Source organism: Geotrypetes seraphini, chromosome 3 (genome assembly GCF_902459505.1).
Source record: "Geotrypetes seraphini chromosome 3, aGeoSer1.1, whole genome shotgun sequence".
Classification (NCBI taxonomy): Eukaryota; Metazoa; Chordata; class Amphibia; order Gymnophiona; family Dermophiidae; genus Geotrypetes; species Geotrypetes seraphini.
The window spans coordinates 183696036-183714038 of NC_047086.1; the positions used below are offsets into that span (position 1 = coordinate 183696036).

Here is an 18003-nt window from a genome sequence, read left to right on the forward strand (position 1 = left end):
AGAACGCTGAACGTAACTGTCCCGGCCTGCTAAGGACTATTGCATCATTAAGCTCACTAAACTATAGAACCAAGTACTACACTCATTCTCAACAGATGAACTGCTATTCGCTAGTGAAATCAAACTGAAAAAATGAACAAAAAAAGAAACTAAAATGCAAACTATGCTGTGAATGCCCTACCTTGATAGAAGACATGTACTGAATCAATATTATCACACAAAAGGATCACAGAAAAGCTCTCCACTCAACTTCACTATTCAACCCCTGAGGGGACAGGGTGCCCAAGGTATAGATCCATTTCTGCTCTAAGGCATACAATTTAGCTTTCATGTCACCTCCCCTAGGTAACATGGGGGCATCTAAAATTGAAAATCGCAGGGAAGACACAGGATGTTTATTCTGAAGCCAATGTGGTGTGAGAGGGGCTTCTGCAACTTCTTTAACTATCCTGCTCACATGTAAAGTGGTTATGGACGCCAGCGCGTATACACGAGAAGCATGGCGACAGTTGTCAGATGTTGCATATTACCAACCTATTGATCATGACCCCTTAGAAGAGTTACAAGAAATTATCTCCTTTTTATTAGTACAAGCTTTAGAATCAGGGATTCTTACTGAAGGTGAATATAAATTTCTTATATGTCATCATCCAATCACACCTGTCATTTATTTTGTGCCAAAAATTCATAAATCTTTGACAGATCCACCGGGGCGCCCTATAGTAGCGGGCATAGGCTCCATTTTAGAACCACTATCTGAATTTTTGGACCTTCAACTCAAGGATCAAGTTCCTTTAAGTGCTTCCTATGTCAAAGTCACGGCCTCCATGATAAATGTTTTGAACACCTATCAAGATATTCCAGATCATGCAATTTTAATTACTCTTGATATTGCTGCCCTGTACACGAATATCTCACAAGAAGCAGCTGTTTTGATTATACAGCAATACTTGAGTCTTCAAGAACTATCTACTAAGCGGATTGACTTTTTAGTTACCATAGCGCGACTAGCACTGAGCAAAAATTATTTTGAATTTGATGGACATTTTTGATTATGGAAGAGATATATAGACGATGTATTCGCTGTTTGGGTGGGCACAAACATTGAATTAGAGAACTTTCTAGAGTGGCTGAACCAACAAGACCCCACGTTGCAATTCACTGCTCAATCCAACATTCATTCCCTGCCATTTCTTGATATGAGTATCTCTATTGTAAATGGGAAATTCAGCACTTCCATCTATAGGAAACCAACAGACCGCAATAATCTTCTTAGATATGATAGCCACCATCCGAGACATCTACGTAGAAATATCCCTACGGGTCAGTTTCTAAGATTAAGAAGATTATGCTCATCTAGGACTGAATTTGAGCACAAAGCTGAAGAAATGAAGGAGCGGTTCAAAGAAAGGGGGTATCCCACCTCCGTTATTAAGAAAGCTTACAAAAGAGCATATTGGTCCAATAGAGAAGTGTTGTTGTCCCCAGCTGCGAAGCCCAATGAAGTTGAAACAGTATGTGTTCTGCCATATTCCCAGCATGCATTTCAGATAAAACATATTATACAACAGCATTGGAGCATTCTACAATATCATGAATGTTTCAACACCTTTCCAAAATTTGCTTATTCGCGAACGTGGAATCTGAAACAACACCTTACTAAAGCCCTTTATCGCTCTGAGGCAGTTAGACAGAATGAGAGAGGAATTCATTCACCATGCTCTGCATGTTCTATATGTCAGTATAGTGTTAAGTTAGAAGACTTACAACTTCCTGAATGGGTAATCAAACGTAGATCTTTAAAACTCACCAACTGTAACACGAAAAACGTGGTATATATCATCCAATGTCCCTGCCAGATATTATATGTAGGGCATACTGTCAGAAAAATTTGTGTACGTATTGGGGAACATGTGAGCAGGATAGTTAAAGAAGTTGCAGAAGGTCCTCTCACACCACATTGGCTTCAGAATAAACATCCTGTGTCTTCCCTGCGATTTTCAATTTTAGATGCCCCCATGTTACCTAGGGGAGGTGACATGAAAGCTAAATTGTATGCCTTAGAGCAGAAATGGATCTATACCCTCAGGGGTTGAATAGTGAAGTTGAGTGGAGAGCTTTTCTGTGATCCTTTTGTGTGATAATATTGATTCAGTACATGTCTTCTATCAAGGTAGGGCATTCACAGCATAGTTTGCATTTTAGTTTCTTTTTTTGTTCATTTTTTCAGTTTGATTTCACTAGCGAATAGCAGTTCATCTGTTGAGAATGAGTGTAGTACTTGGTTCTATAGTTTAGTGAGCTTAATGATGCAATAGTCCTTAGCAGGCCGGGACAGTTACGTTCAGCGTTCTGACGTGGCAGTCTCACCGGCTCTGCATTATCTTTAAATAGCGTCTGTACTTTGCTTGCCCTGTTTGAGACATCTAAGAAGAAACATTTTCTTGAGAGACCTAGTTTTGTAATTTCATGGTGAGTGTGCTCTTCCAGTTAATAGCCATAAGATAGAGCTATAGTATTTTATAACTTGCATTTATTTCAAAGAATTGTTATTTACAGTATTTATTTCTTGCTTTCAGTGACTTCACTACCAGCTTTAAACCTAGCTGTATTGTCGGTTCCCTGACGCAGCAACGAAACGTGCACGTCGGAACCAGTCACTATTTAAAGTTAAGTTATTTTGTATAATTTATAGAATTCATGAGAACATTTATATTTTCAGCATAGCCTTCTGGCTAGCGCATTATTAATAGGAACTTCAAATCAAAAAAATTTTCTGAACACTGCAATGATTGGTAGGTGAGGCCGAGTAATCAGCCTTCATGTCTCTGAGCAGAGTTCTAAACAAAAAATAAGTTTACTGAGTGTATTGATGAGTGCGGTGACTTTATTTTGTTCTATTAATCTCTTTAGTCACTCGACAGTAACCTTGACTTGAAAAAGTTACCCCTGTATATCTTTTTTGCCCTGGATTGGTAGCATGGAATGTTGCTACTCTTTGGGTTTTCACCAAGTATTAGTGACCTGGATTGGCTACTAGTGCTGCCCGATTCACGATTCGAATCGGTTCACCGATTCGAATCAGGTGAATCGACAAGTTCGGACTATTTCACGCTGCCGGACTCTTCCCATCTAATGTAACTTCCGGATTTGCGAAACAGTAAATTACATCGGAAGAAACGAAAGGAGTGGGAGAGTCAAGCGGCGAGCGTGTGTACCTCGTGCAGCAGACCTTGGCACTCAGCAGCAACAAATACAAGTTTTGGCTGGCTCTTTCCCCGCATTTCTCCTCTCTTCCCTACGATTTAATATCCAGTTCAGGCAGTAAGTAAATGCATCGGCAGGGGGGGGGGTCTGGTAAGTCTTGGGGGCTGGGGATGGAAGGTGAGAATCAGTTCTGTAGGCTATCAGAAATTTGCTTAATTATCTACTCACACAGAAAAGCAGTAAAGTCAATAGGTTCTCTGAGTGGGAACAACCTGTTTGATCTTGCACTCTTGTGATTGACCAATTGTTTATCGCTGTTTAATTAATCACATTGATTAATTTGAGCACACCTGAGGTGTCCTATGATGGTGTGCACTGCAGGCAGAGGGTGATTAACCTGTGCCTTATTACGTAAAGCGCTGGAGAATTCTCTCCTCTCGCTTACTTCTCACGCTGAGGACACCCTGCTTCAGTATAATCATTTATATGATTTATCTTATAAACATTATTACGTGGTCTTTTCCTCAAGTGCTGAGACATCAGGTTGTTCCCACTTGGAGAACCTATTGACTTTTACTGCTTTTCTGTGTGGCTTTAACATTTTTGCTATTTAGTATACCTAAACTATTATTCAGTAGAAAAAATTTGGTTTGTTCAATCAAATCCTGTGTGGACATTGGACTTCTATGAGTGAATGTTCTGCTTGATTGAACAAACTAAATTTTTTCTACTGAATAATAGTCTAGGTACAATGAAAGTAAATAGCAAAAATGTTTGAGTAGATAATTAAGGAAATCTTTTTCATATTGCTTGCTTATGGACTGGGAAAAAAGACTGTTCAAGCAAATGTCTCCAGAACTGCTTTAATGGAAAAATTTGATTTTTTTTTAAGTACTTTGTGAAATTTATTGTTGTTGTGAAATTTATTGTTGTACTTTGTTTAAACTTAAAAAGCGGTGTCATTAATAGTGAATCGAATCGAAAAATAGATTCAACAGGGTGAATCGAATCGAATGAAATATTTTTCTCTGAATCAGGCAGCACTATTGGCTACCATGAGAATGGGCTACTGGGCATGATGGACCATTGGTGTGACCCAGTTAGGCTATTCTTATGTTATGTTCTCATCTGTAGGGGCCTTTGTTTTCACTTCTTATTTTAATGTATTTTTTTCCTGGGAACTTATCAGTGTTTTTTTATAATGGGAACAAAAATGGAAGAGAATTAATGTGTGTGGAATGGGGGGGGTAACTAATTTCTTCAGCTAAATAATTCAATCCACTTCAAACAGACATAGGAGAACTCGCGCACCATTCAAACACCCTCCAACCAAAAACGTCAAAAGAAAAAAACTGTTCGACAACCTCCTAGCCATTCGAGCTGCAACACTTGACCCCCAACTCTACAACCAATTGATATCAACCACAGACTGCAAAACCTTCAAAAAGAAATAAAAACCCTTCTATTCAAAAAACACATAAAACCGAACTAACACAATCAGAACTGTCCCAAGCATCACCTGCAACTACTCCATATGTACTTCTAATGTCATGACAATTTAGACATAATTTATGTTATGTTATGTTTGGAATAATGGTTACATATATGAGGTTCAATAAAAGAAAATTTCCACTGCCTGTTTCTATTCTGACCATTTATTCCATTTCATGGTTATTGCAAAAAAAAAAAAAAAAAAATTTTTTACATGGGGGGGTGTGTCAAAAAATGATGGGCCCCGGGTGCCACATACCCTAGGTACGCCACTGACTAGCCTTTACCTGCGTACATTCTGGTTCAGCAGGAACTTGTCTAACTTTGTCTTGAATCACTCATAGCCAGAAATACAAAAATTAATTGTTTGCCTATGCTCCAACAATATGGCTGGCTTCTGCCCAGCTGCCTTATCTGTTTGCCTTTGTTCTATTTATTTACCAATAAGGTTCAGAAACATAACACTTTGATATTTTAACAGCCACTCTCAGCAGGTTCTAGCTCATATCCATATCTTCATAACTTGGCAGTACTGTGTCCTCTTCCTCCATTTCACAGGAGCTCAAGCTATCCTCCATTTCTATTTCATTAGCATCATCGGGTAAAAAGTTACTAGAAGCCTCCCAATCTTGGGCTCCTACCTGCTCCTGGTAAAGTAAATAATCCTGCTGCTTTGAAGCTCTTGGATGTGGAAGTCTGATTTCTTCCCACTGGTCAGTAGTTCTGGAAATCTGTGGTGCCTCCTGTGTATGAGTGTTCCACCCTTTTCTTTGACTGCTACAGCTTGATTAAGCCTAGCTTCAGCTGTGTTCTTAGGCTTTGCTGGGATTCGTAGTTCATGTTGCCTCTCTTTAACTAACTTCATGAGAAAGGATAAACAGGTCTTTGAAGTGGCCAGCTTCATTTGTGGGTTATTACTTAAAGGAATTTTCTTTTTCTGCAGGGCTCTACGTGCTGCTTTAAGTGTAAAGTATGCAGGAACTTGTGCCAACTCACTATGCTTGTTTCCTGTTTCTTGGCACTGTAGGGATTCCTTTAAGCTCACAGGGTATTCCCCCCTTGAAATCCTGTTTATACTTTTCCTAGGCAAGGGTATGGGTTTATCATGTCCCCCCACCCAACGGGGAAAAGCTTTCCAATTCATTGCCTTTACCTGTGGACTCCCCCAACCCATGGACTCCAGCAGCTCCTCCTCACGTATATCAGGGAAACATATCTTTTCACATATTAGTTGAGCTACCCTGTCCCCCTTTTAACTTTGTAATCTTCTTGTCCAAAATTGAACATTATTATTTGTAGGGCTCCTTGGTAGTCTGGGTCAATCACCCCTGCCCCTAAATGCAGTCCATATTTGGCCACCAACCCTGACCAAGAGGCAATTTGGCTATAATAGCCTTCAGGGATAGCAACTTGGAGGTCGGTGGGGATCATACATCATTCCCCTTTGGGAATAATCACCCCCTTAGCATTAAACAGGTCGCAACCCACTGCAGATCCCATGGCTCTATAGGATAACTTAGGCTCCTGAGAAAGGTATCACCACCTTAAGGCTGGCTCTCCCTTCTCCACCATCCTATTCTGATGGACCCCAATCCCCATTGTTTTGGTTGCTATGGTTGGAAGTTCGCCCTTAAGATGAACTTCCCTCTGAGGAGATACATTTTCCATCCCTTTTACTGCAGTACAAGATTCACATTCTCTCACCCATTGTCGCACCTCTTGTGCCATGGTGGGCCAATATCCCCAACTCATTGCCTGCTGTACTATTTGGTTTATAGTACAGTGCCCCTGTAGAGGATTAATATGCACCCTTTGGAAAAACTCATTTCATAATTTACTGAGGACCACTGGCAAACAAAACCGTTTCCAGTCTCGCTAGCTCCTACTCATCTTAAACAATAGACCACCCCAAAACGAAATTGTTTGCCTATGCCAACAAAATGGCTGGCTTCTGCCCAGTTTTTGTATGGGGAGGATGAATTTTAAGAAAATACTGACGAAGAGCGAAGTAATAAAATTTGCAGATGACACCAAGCTATTCAATGGGGCTAGGACTAAAGAGGACTGCGAAGATTTACAAAGGGACCTAAACAAACTAGGGGAGTGGGCGACGAGATGGCAAATGAAGTTCAATGTAGAGAAATGCAAAGTCTTACACATAGGAAACAGAAACCCAAAGTACAGCTACACAATGGGGGGGCTGTTATTGAGTAAGAGTTACCAAGAAAGGGACTTAGGGGTAATAGTGGACATGACAATGAAGCCATCGGCACAATGTGCAGCGGCTGCTAAGAAAGCAAATAGAATGCTAGGAATAATCAAGAAGGGTATTACAAGCAGAACAAAAGAAGTTATCCTGCCGTTGTATCGGGTGATGGTGCGCCCACATCTGGAGTACTGCATCCAATATTGGTCGCCGTACCTAAAGAAGGATATGGTGATACTCGATAGGGTTCAGAAGAGAGTGATGCGTTTGATTAAAGGTATGGAAAACCTTTCATATGCTGAAAGATTAGAGAGACTGGGGCTTTTTTCGCTGGAGAAGCGGAGACTTAGAGGGGATATGATAGAGACTTATAAGATCACGAAGGGCATAGAGAAAGTGGAGAGGGACAGATTCTTCAAACTTTCGACAACTACAAGAACGAGAGGGCATTCCAAAAAATTAAAAGGGGACAGATTCAGAACCAATGCTAGGAAGTTCTTCTTCACCCAATGGGTGGTAGATACCTGGAACGCGCTTCAAGAGGGATTGATAGGACAGGGTACGATATTGGAGTTCAAGAAGGGATTGGACAATTTTCTGAAGGAAAAGGGGATAGAAGGGTATAGATAGAGGGCTAGTATACAGGTCCTGGACCTGATGGGCTGCTGCGTGAGCGGACTGCTGGGCATGATGGACCTCAGGTCTGACCCAGCAGGGGCACGGCTTATGTTCTTATGTTCAGTTGATAATCGCTTTTTAGATTTTTTTTTTTCTGACATCGAAGTATGAGTTAAAGCTTGTTTGTACTTTTGAATTTGGAGGATTAACAATGTTGTCTTGATATGTCTATGTTATACGTGATAATTGGAGGGAAACAAGATTCTATGTATGTCATATGGAAACCACATAGTTGTATGTGGTTTATAAATTTCTTAATAAATAAAATAAATATTTCGGAACTTGGAGGCGATGAGAATGGCTATGTGAGTGCAGAGTTCCTCCCTTGGACATACACACTGAGGCCCTGATTCTGCAAAGTGCATCCCGATTTTAGGCAGCTGTAGGCATCCTACAGCTGTCTAACCAGCCAATCGGAATACACGTTTTTTTTAAAAAATGCTCCCCAGGCAGGCTGCCTATATTGAAGGCGCCTCTGGGAGCCTAGGGAAGCCCGCAAGACACCTAAGCTCGCCTAAGGGCCTTAGACGAACCTAGACGGCCCTACGCGTCTCCCTAGTAGAAGAAGAGATGCTTAGATGTGGCCGCTATACTTATCACGGCAAGGGATCGCCCTGCCGCAATAAGTAAAGCAGTTGCGGCCGCCTATCCAATCACCAGCAGGAGGATGCCCAACCCCTCCTGCCGGAACGCCCAACCCCCCAAAATTCCCGATCGCCTCCAAGGGTTGCTTCCACTTCTCCAGAGTCCTCCTCCCAGCTCCTAGCTCTTGGGCCCCTCCTAGCTTCTCAAAACATTGTTGGAAAGGTGCCCATTCCTGACCTAAGGTAAGGTTTATAGGGAGGATTAGGCATCATGGCAATTTTAACCCACTCTGACTCCTCTTGATACCCCACCAGAACCTTTATAGGGAAGGATGGCCCCATGTAAGCACTGTATTCTTGTGGTGCCCTGAGGCCGATTAATCGCTGTCCCTTTTCTGGCTAGGAGATATGACCACAGCTGTTTAGACATAATTGACTGGATTGCCCCAGAGTCAAGGAGGGCCATAACAAGAATGCCTTCTAGGAGCACCTGTACTGTATATTCCTCCTTTAATGGAGAGTTGGCCTGAATGCGCTTGCCTACTAACGCCAACTTCTTTCTACAGGCCCTATTTATGTGCACTGCCTTGCCACAGGCGAAGCAACACAATACTTTGCCTGAGCTCTTATTCTCCCTTCCCTCTTCTGGGCTATGCTTAGTAGGGAAAACCTGAGCTGGGCCTCCCCCTTGGGCCTCTAAAAATACCATCCCCTTCACCACCCCGTCCCCATCCCTGCCATCCCCTGCACCGCCCCATCCCCATCCTCGCTGTCCCCTTCACCGCCCCGTCCCCGCAGCATCCACCCTTCCCTCTCACCACCTCACCACCCTTCAGCGGCCCGAGAATCTTCCTCCCTCCCCCTTACCTTCGCGGTGCGTTAGTAAAGAATTGAAACTTAAGGGAGGGAAGGCACACGGTCACCGATCATGTGCGGCCTCCTCCATCCCTCCCTCCCTATCTACGGCAAAATCTATCTCCCTCCCTCCCCCTTACCTTCATGGCGCTTTCATAAAAAACTTACTGAAGCCGACGAAGCCTGCCTGCCTGCAGTCGCGTGTGTGGGGGTGGAAGCTTCTCCTCTGATGCAACCATAAGATCATCAAGTTTGCAGACAATACAAAACTATGCCGGGCGATCAGATCGCAGGAGGATAGAGAGAAACTCCAGAGTGACTTGTGTCGGTTAGAAACATGAGCGGAGAAATGGCAGATGAAGTTCAATGTGGAGAAATGCAAGGTAATGCATTTAGGCAATAAGAATAAGGAATATGAGTATACAATGTCAGGTGCAACTCTGGGGAAGAGTGAACAAGAAAAGGACCTGGGTGTACTGATAGATAGGACCCTGAAGCCGTCGGCACAATGCGCGGCAGCGGCAAAGAAGGCAAATAGAATGTTGGGCATGATAAAGAAAGGAATCTCGAGTAGATCGGAGAAAGTTATAATGCCGCTTTATAGGGCAATGGTCAGACCACACTTGGAATACTGCGTCCAACATTGGTCTCCCTACCTAAAGAAGGATATAAAACTGCTGGAGAGGGTGCAGAGACGAGCAACAAAACTGGTGAAGGGTATGGAGAAACTGGAATACGAGGACAGACTTATAACACTAGGATTGTTCTCCCTTGAGAAAAGGAGACTGCGTGGGGATATGATCGAGACCTTCAAAATACTGAAAGGAATTGACAAAATAGAGCAGAGAAGATTATTTACATTGTCCAATTTGACACGGACTAGAGGACATGTAATGAAGCTAAGGGGGGACAGGTTCAGGACTAATGTCAGGAAGTTCTGCTTCACTCAGAGAGTGGTTGACAACTGGAATGCCCTCCCAGATGAGATTATTGCGGAATCGACCGTCCTAGGCTTCAAGAGCAAACTAGATGCATATCTCCTTAAGAGAGGCATATAAGGATATGGTGGACTATAAATTACGACAGGTGTACACCTGGCAGGGCCTCCGCGTGTGCGGATCGCCGGACTTGATGGACCGAAGGTCTGATCCGAAGATGGCAGTTCTTATGTTCTTATGTTCTATTTTACCCATATTCAATTTTAGATGGCGAAGAGACATCCAGGCGGCAATGTTGGACAGCCAGGCTGAAACTCTGGTCTGGGTTTCAATAGAGATTTTTGGCGCAGAGAGGTAGATCTGAGTGTCATACCAAACATGCCCACGATCTGCCCCTAACTATACCTACTTTCTGGTAGATGCCTTGATCTAGGCATCTACCTGAAAGTGGTAGGCTCCTACCATCCAATTAACTGCAGTTTAAGGCCTCCTTTTATCAGGCTGCATTAGGGTTTTTTTTTTTTTTTTTTAAATCACAGGCCACTATGGTAAAAGCTCTGACGTTCATCGAATTCCTATGAGCATCAGAGCTTTTACTGCAGCAACCTGTGATAAAAAAAAACACTAACACAGCTTGATAAAAGGGGCCCTAAGCCAATTGTGACGTGCTAATTGCTCATTACCGGTATTAATTAAGCTTTTTAAATAAGTTAGGTGCTTAGATCGGCTAGATGTGCCAATCCAGGCACCTACTGTATTTTCACGTAGATAAAGCACACCCGTGTAAAACGCGCACACGGGTATAGCGCGCGGGAAACACACATTTATGTAAAGAAATTTTTATATACCGCGCTCACGGGTATACCGCACATGCCGCCCCGACTCTCCTCTGGCTGCCCCGACTCTCCTCTGGCTGCCCCGACTCTCCTCTGGCTGGCCCGACTCTCCTTTCACCCGCCCCGACTTTCCGTTCGCTGCCCCGACTCTCCGTTCGCTGCCCCGACTCTCCTCTGGCTGCCCCCCCTTGAAGTCCTGTCCTCCCTTGAAGGTCTGCCTGTCCCCCCTTGAAGTCCTGTCCCCATCCTGAAAGCCTGATGCCCCCCCCCGATGCCCGATTCATCATCCAGAAGGACCGCTCGCACCCCCACCGCTCGCACTCCCACCCGAAGAACCGCTTGCACCCCCACAGCCTCCCCCCCCATGGAGAAGCTGTCTACCTTGTTTCCGGATGCCAGTGAGCCCAGCTGCTTCCTCTGCCGGCGGTACCGCCCCTTCTCTGAGCCCTGCACTACGCTGCTTCCTCTTCCGGCGATCCCGCCCTTTCTCTGACGTCAGAGAAAGCATATATAACGCTTTCTCACAAGTTAACAGGAGTCGGATGACAGCGGCAGCCTTGGGAGACCCTTGATAAAACACTCGGTTGTGTGAAACATGTCGGGTCTGACTCCCTTGGTTTTGGCTGAGATAAGTACTATCTACTTTTAAAACGTATATCATGACACTGAGAAGCAAGGTGTTTTTGAAATATTTATCTCTTAAGAATATTTATTAAAGATAAAATCATAAACTATAAACTAAAAGGAGAAAATAACATTCAAAAATCGACAGCCAATGATGAAGCGCCACAATATGCTTCCCGCTGTGTAAAATACTATAGGCGGTGGAGTGGTGGGGCTGAGGCATCTTTTTTGAAAGTATGCAGAAAAAAGCTATTTAAAGTATTATAATCCAGATAATATCATACATCTATCAGGATGTAAGGCAGCAGTCAAACTCTCAAATCAGCTCCAGGATTAAACATGGCGGATTAAAATTACAAGAATATAGGGCAATAGTAGGTACTTTTCCAAGGCTAGATTTCAAACATCAGAAGCATGCAGCCTTAGCTATAATTCATATTTATCCCGTTTAGTACCTCAGCGGTGCAAACTGTGAGAAGGTTTCATTCACAGAATAGATTGCACTAAAGTCTTCATCGGTGTTATTTTCTATAAATAGTTTTGTTATTTTCTATTTTCTATACATATTTTAATTCTCAAATAGTTTAAGATAATCAGATACTCATCTCTTTAATAAAGCATAGAAGTACACCTGGCAGGGCCTCCGCGTGTGCGGATCGCCGGACTTGATGGACCGAAGGTCTGATCCGGAGATGGCGCTTCTTATGTTCTTATGGGCTCACCTTTTGCCATCATTTCCTAGGTGGGGAACCCGGAAGTGATATCAGAGAAAGCACCAATGCCAATGCGGGCAGCAAGGTTGTTCATGCTGGAGAAGTAAAAAAAGGTACAGGGTTGCATGTCTCCCCTGGGCATTCACATCAGATAGCTCTTCAGCTAGATGCCCGATACCCTAAATGTCAGACTCTAGGAGCCACTCGGACATGTTTTTTGCCTGTCCTCGTATCCATGTCTTCTGGGGGTGGATCTTGGATCACATCTCATTGTTGTGGCATTCGCGCTGCATAGTCTCCCTGTTCCTTTTGTTTTTCCATTGTAACGTAGTAGCCCCAGTGCTGAAGAGTCTCCGTGGCTTTTTACGCAAGCTCTTTTACTGGGGAAAAAGGTCAAACTGGTGCACTGGTTGGAGGCGTTGCCCCTGACTTTGGAACACTGGAGGGCTGCCATGATTCAGCTTTTGCAGGTGGAGTGTCAGATGGTATCCAACATGGAGGCTCACACAGGGCGCCGCCTCCAGGAGGTTTGATCACCCTTATGGAGCTCCCTAACACCAGCTGCCCGCAGCTATTTACTTAATTTGTGACTTTTTTTTCGAGCTCTTTTCTTCTTGAGTTTTTTACCCTTTATTATTGAACGTTGAGTAGAGGTTGAGAGATTACTTTGTATGGGCACCACTCTAGCTCTTGAGGGTATGGGGTGGGAGGGAGGGAGGGAATAACTACAAAACATCTTGGAAATAAGTTTTCTCTTGTTTTTTGTTTTTTTTTTATTTATAAATTTATTAATTGTTACAACATAACAAAATCAAGCAATTTACAAAGCATACAAAAAAAATACTTCAAATCAAGATATATATTCAAGTCCACATTATTAAGGGCTGGCTGGCTAATCTTATTGCTGACTTTAAATTCAAAAACATAAGAAAAAACTAAAACATCAGTTATCTAATAACTCTACTGTCAGACAATTAATTTCATTTCATTTCATTCCTTCTCAGCTTCTGCACTAGTAACAGGCAATAAATCCAACTTAGGTTTATCTAAAAGAAAATTTTCTAAATGAACTGGATCCAAAAATATATATCTAGTATTCTGATAAGTCACCAAACATTTACAGGGAAATTTAAGAAAAAAAGAAGAACCCACAGCTAAGGTTCTCCCCTTGAGCTGTAGGAATTGCTTCCTTCTGTATTGAGTTTGTCTTGAGACATCTGGAAAAATATTTATCTGTTGACCATAAAACAAGGCATTTTTGTTCAGAAAATAGAGTTTAAGAATATCTTGTTTTTCTAATTCAGTCATAAAAGTGACTAATAATGTTGCTCTCAGCCTCCAGCCCCTGCAAGCACCGTGAGGTGTCAATTAGAATGTTGCCACAGAAGCACACCTCATGGCGCTAGGACTCACAAATTTTTGAGAGCGCATGTGCGCTCTAGCGTTTTATTATTATTGATAAGGTGTTGGATGTTTTATGACCTTAAGTTTAGAATTGTGCTTGAAATATTGGGAATTAACATTGTTTGAGATCATTGATATTATTGACCATATCCACATCATTCTCTTCTTGGTTGGACTGAGAACTTTTCAGCACCCTGTCATATAAATAAAAGTAACAAAATAAAAGTAACAAAAGTAACACTGGCATTCGCACCACTCCTCATATATTCATTAACTAAATAAAGACACAATAACTTTTAGCAATGGCAAAGCTAGGTCGCAACTTTATTAAAATTATCCATCAATGCATTCATATATATATATATATTTAAAATGTGTTTTATATAATTTTTAATAATTTTTAAATAATTTTTAAATAATTCATAAATAATTCAGTGTACCTTAACAAACATAAACCTTTGAGCTATTCGGTGTCAAACTAGCTCAACTCACAAAACTCAAACCCCTTGATGCTGATTGGTGTCAAATTAGCCAAGCTCACCAAATTCATCACATTCCAGCAACCTCCACTTTTCTACTTTTGTTGTCTGGTTTCTGGTTTCCTCATCTTCTCATTCAGTTCCTTCCATCCACTGTCTGCCTTCTCTCTGCATCTGCCATTTGCTCTGTTACTGTGCCTCTCCCTTCCATCTCTCCCTCCACACACCCCTCCCCCAATTGGTCTGGCATCCATCTTCTTCTCTCCGCTCCCCCCCATAGCCTGGCATCTCTGTCTTCTTCCCTTTCAGCATCTTCTCCCCACTCTCTCTTCCACATTTCCCTTCAGCGTCTGTTCCTGTTCACCCCCCTTCAGCGTCTGTTCCATTCCTTTCCACAACCACCCTTCCCTTTTGCCACCCCCTTCAGCATCTGTTACTTTGCACTGCCCTTCAGCACCCCTCGCGCGGTCTGACCATCTCCCTCCTTCTTACCTTCGTGGCACATTACAGTGTAATTTGTTCAAGCTGCCAGAGCCTGCCTGAAGTTGAGTGTGTCTGTGGGTGGAAGCTTCTCCTCTGATGCAACTGCGGAGACAAGGCCATTCACTGCTCCACGGGGCGGTGGATAGCCTTGTCCCCATACACAAAGTGAATACTTTTTCTCCCCACCATTTTGGCTGCCACTGTGTCATTCTCTATTGCCCATTATAACAATCTTCCAACAGGTCCTGAATAAAACTCAATATCGAATAAATGCATACTATCTGATCTAAATTGAAATTTAGAAAGACTGACTCAGTAGATAACACAACCAATGAGAAGGGCCCACTGTACAAAAACTCAGCTCAGAGACATAAAACTCTGAAGAGGTAGAGGTAACCCCCTCTTAGGAGAAGAGTTTATCATCCAATTATCGCTTGATCAATGTTAAAAGCGAGTCCAGCTCAAAGGTGTAAAAAATGTCTTTAACTGTATATATATATCTTAATTGAAGTACTGTATACAATAAGTTCAAAAAACTTTTGCACTCAGGTTGACACTGGAAACTAAAAAACCCCACTTAGCTTAGTTTGAAGGAAAGCTCATCAGGGTCCCAACGTGGCCCCGTTTCGGTGTCTGCTTCAGGAGACCCCGCCAACTGGAATTTTAATGCTACGTTGTTATTTTTGCATTTCAGATTATTTTTGAATCTCACACGGTATCACGGTAACCTCAATACTCTCCACCCATATGGCCTTAATAATGAGATTGAGTGGGTAGCATTCCTCTGATCACATCTGGCTCTTGTAATGTATTTTTGAAGTTTTTTTTGCTTCTGTCAAGTGTTTCAATGATGTCATCACGTTCCTACGCCCAGTTCTCCTCCCCCCTCCGGTTTAAAAATCGGAGCGGGTGCCGGCGTTCTCCGTTGCACGGAACTGTTTCACATTTTTTACTGGTATGTAATTCTATGTGCTTCTGTCCATTATGTCAGCTATAAGTATTATCTTACTTTGCATGGATATGTGGCTTTATGAGTTTCGTTGCTCGTATCTCATGAACTTTTTCTACGTTGTTATTTTTGCATTTCAGATTATTTTTGAATCTCACACGGTATCACTCCTCAGCAGTATTAAAATTCCAGTTGGCGGGGTCTCCTGAAGCAGACACTGAAACGGGGCCGCGTTGGGACCCTGATGAGCTTTCCTTCAAACTAAGCTAAGTGGGGTTTTTTAGTTTCCAGTGTCAACCTGAGTGCAAAAGCTTTTTGAACTTATTGTATACAGTACTTCAATTAAGAGATATATATACAGTTAAAGAGATTTTTTACACCTTTGAGCTGGACTCCCTTTTAACATTGATCAAGCGATGATTGGATGATAAACTCTTCTCCTAAGAGGGGGTTACCTCTCCCTCTTCAGAGTTTTATGTCTCTGAGCTGAGTTTTTGTACAGCGGGCCCTTCTCATTGGTTGTGTTATCTACTGAGTCAGTCTTTCTCAATTTCAATTTAGTGTCTTTACTGACTCCATTGATACATTGTCCTTGCTGCAGTGGAAACATAATATCTGATCTAAACAAACCAGGACAATCAACCCCAATCAAACCATGGTATAATACTAACTCCCCCCCCAAGAGAACCAATGAACCGAGAAATCTGAGAATCTCGGAGAGAGCGAGACCAGAAGGCTTAGAGCATGCGCAAATGCTCAAAGCCCAGTCCAGCCCAGCACAAGCAAGAGGAAGGGTCGCCGTTGCACCGCCCAGCTCAGCACAGAAGAGGGAGGATCTTCGGGCACCGGCATAGGCATGTCCTGTGCATTGGTGCTGGTGCCCGTGCCCAATTGGGGTAAGGGATATCGTTTTGGTGCTCGGGGAAGCATGTAAGATCGCGGGGGGGGGGGGGGGCGACTCGAGCGGGGGCGGGAGGATGCCGGATCGCTGGGGGGGATGCCGGATCGTGGGGGGGGGGGGTATGGAGCAGCGGCCGTGGCCTCAAGGGGGGGGATTAGAGCAGCACCGGTAGCCTCGGGTGGGGGGGGGGGGGTGGAACGAATCAAAGCGAGTTTCCATTTGTTCCTATGGGGAAACTTGCTTTGATATACGAGCAATTTGGTTTACGAGCATACTTCTGGAACGAAATATGCTCGTAAACCAAGGTTCCACTGTATTGTTCTCAAAGAAAATAATAAACATAATAATAATTTATTAATGTAGAGAATATACTGTACACATGATGATGGATTATTCCCCAACAGCAGAATGTTAATTAGTAATTATACAGTTGAACTTGCATACCACTTTCATCAGGGCTTTTTTTACTTCTTCATTTCTTAGACTATAAATAATGGGGTTTAACATTGGAATCAGATCTGTGTACAACAGAGAAAAGACTTTGTCTTGCTCTGGTGAATACTTTGAAGCTGGTCTCATATACACAGAGATCAGTGTCCCATAAAACAGAAAAACAATAGTGAGGTGAGAGGAGCAGGTGGAGAAAGCTTTCCTTCTCCCTTTAGCAGAATTGATTTTTAGGATGGTGGAGATGATGTAACCATAAGATATCAGAGTTAATAGAAAGGGAAACATAGATAAGAAAACCCCATCGGTAAACACCACAATTTCAATAGCATGCATGGTACTACAGGAGAGCTTCATAAGTGCAGCAATATCGCAGAAGAAATGGTTAATTTCATTGTTTTCACAAAAAGATAACTGAGATATTAAAACTATAGCGGGTACGCTGTCCAGAAAGCCAAGTAGCCAAGAAACAGATGCCAGGAGGACACAGGCTCTGCTGTTCATGATGAGCATATAACGCAAAGGATTGCAAATTGCAACATAACGGTCGTAGGCCATGGCAGTGAGAAGGAAAAATTCTGTAATTGTGAAAGAAAGAAAAAAGTAGAGTTGCACCATACACACAGGAAAAGAAATCAGGGTCTCCCCTGTCATAAGCCTGTGCAGCAGTGTAGAGAGAGTAACAGAAGAGTTACCAATATCTAGGAAGGACAGGTTACCGAGGAAGAAGTACATGGGCTTTTGCAGGTGAGGATCAGCACACACTAACATTAAAAACATCAAGTTTCCCAGCACAGAGATCAGGAAGATCAGGAAAACTGTGACAGAAATGAAGAGCTGCAGGTGAGGATGGTCAGAGAATCCCAGGAGAATGAATTCTGTAACTGAGGTCTTGTTTTCCTTTCCCATTCATTCAACAGTCTTAATCTGTTGGGATTTAAAGGAAGAGGAATATAGACACTATAGCAAAAATATGTAATATTTGTCATATTTCAGGACACTTTTAGAATACACTTGCTCTGCCCATGAGGTCAACTTGCACATTCGAATTAGGTTTACATTTTTATTACAGTACATTTATTTAGAGTGCAATTTTCGGATTTGTAGATGGGGGGATATATGTATTTGTAATAGAATATAATTTTGACTGATTTTAAGTGCTGTTAAAGTGTAAGATGTTTGTAAATATGTTGTACTTATTTTTGGCT

At 42.6% G+C, this 18003-nt stretch overlaps 1 protein-coding gene across 1 annotated transcript; it reads right to left on the reverse strand.

The window, feature by feature from the left end:
• Window positions 1-16759: 16759 nt before the first annotated feature.
• On the reverse strand, window positions 16760-17602 carry LOC117357223 (olfactory receptor 5V1-like). Its single transcript, XM_033937595.1, has one exon. The coding sequence runs from the start codon at window positions 17573-17575 to the stop codon at window positions 16760-16762; it is 816 nt and encodes a 271-aa protein (XP_033793486.1). The 5' UTR covers window positions 17576-17602.
• Between the last annotated feature and the right edge of the window lie 401 nt (window positions 17603-18003).

Bases quoted from the DNA above. Each gene is read 5' to 3' on its own strand.
- LOC117357223 (XM_033937595.1), bottom strand. From the start codon at position 17,575: ATGTTTTTAATGTTAGTGTGTGCTGATCCTCACCTGCAAAAGCCCATG.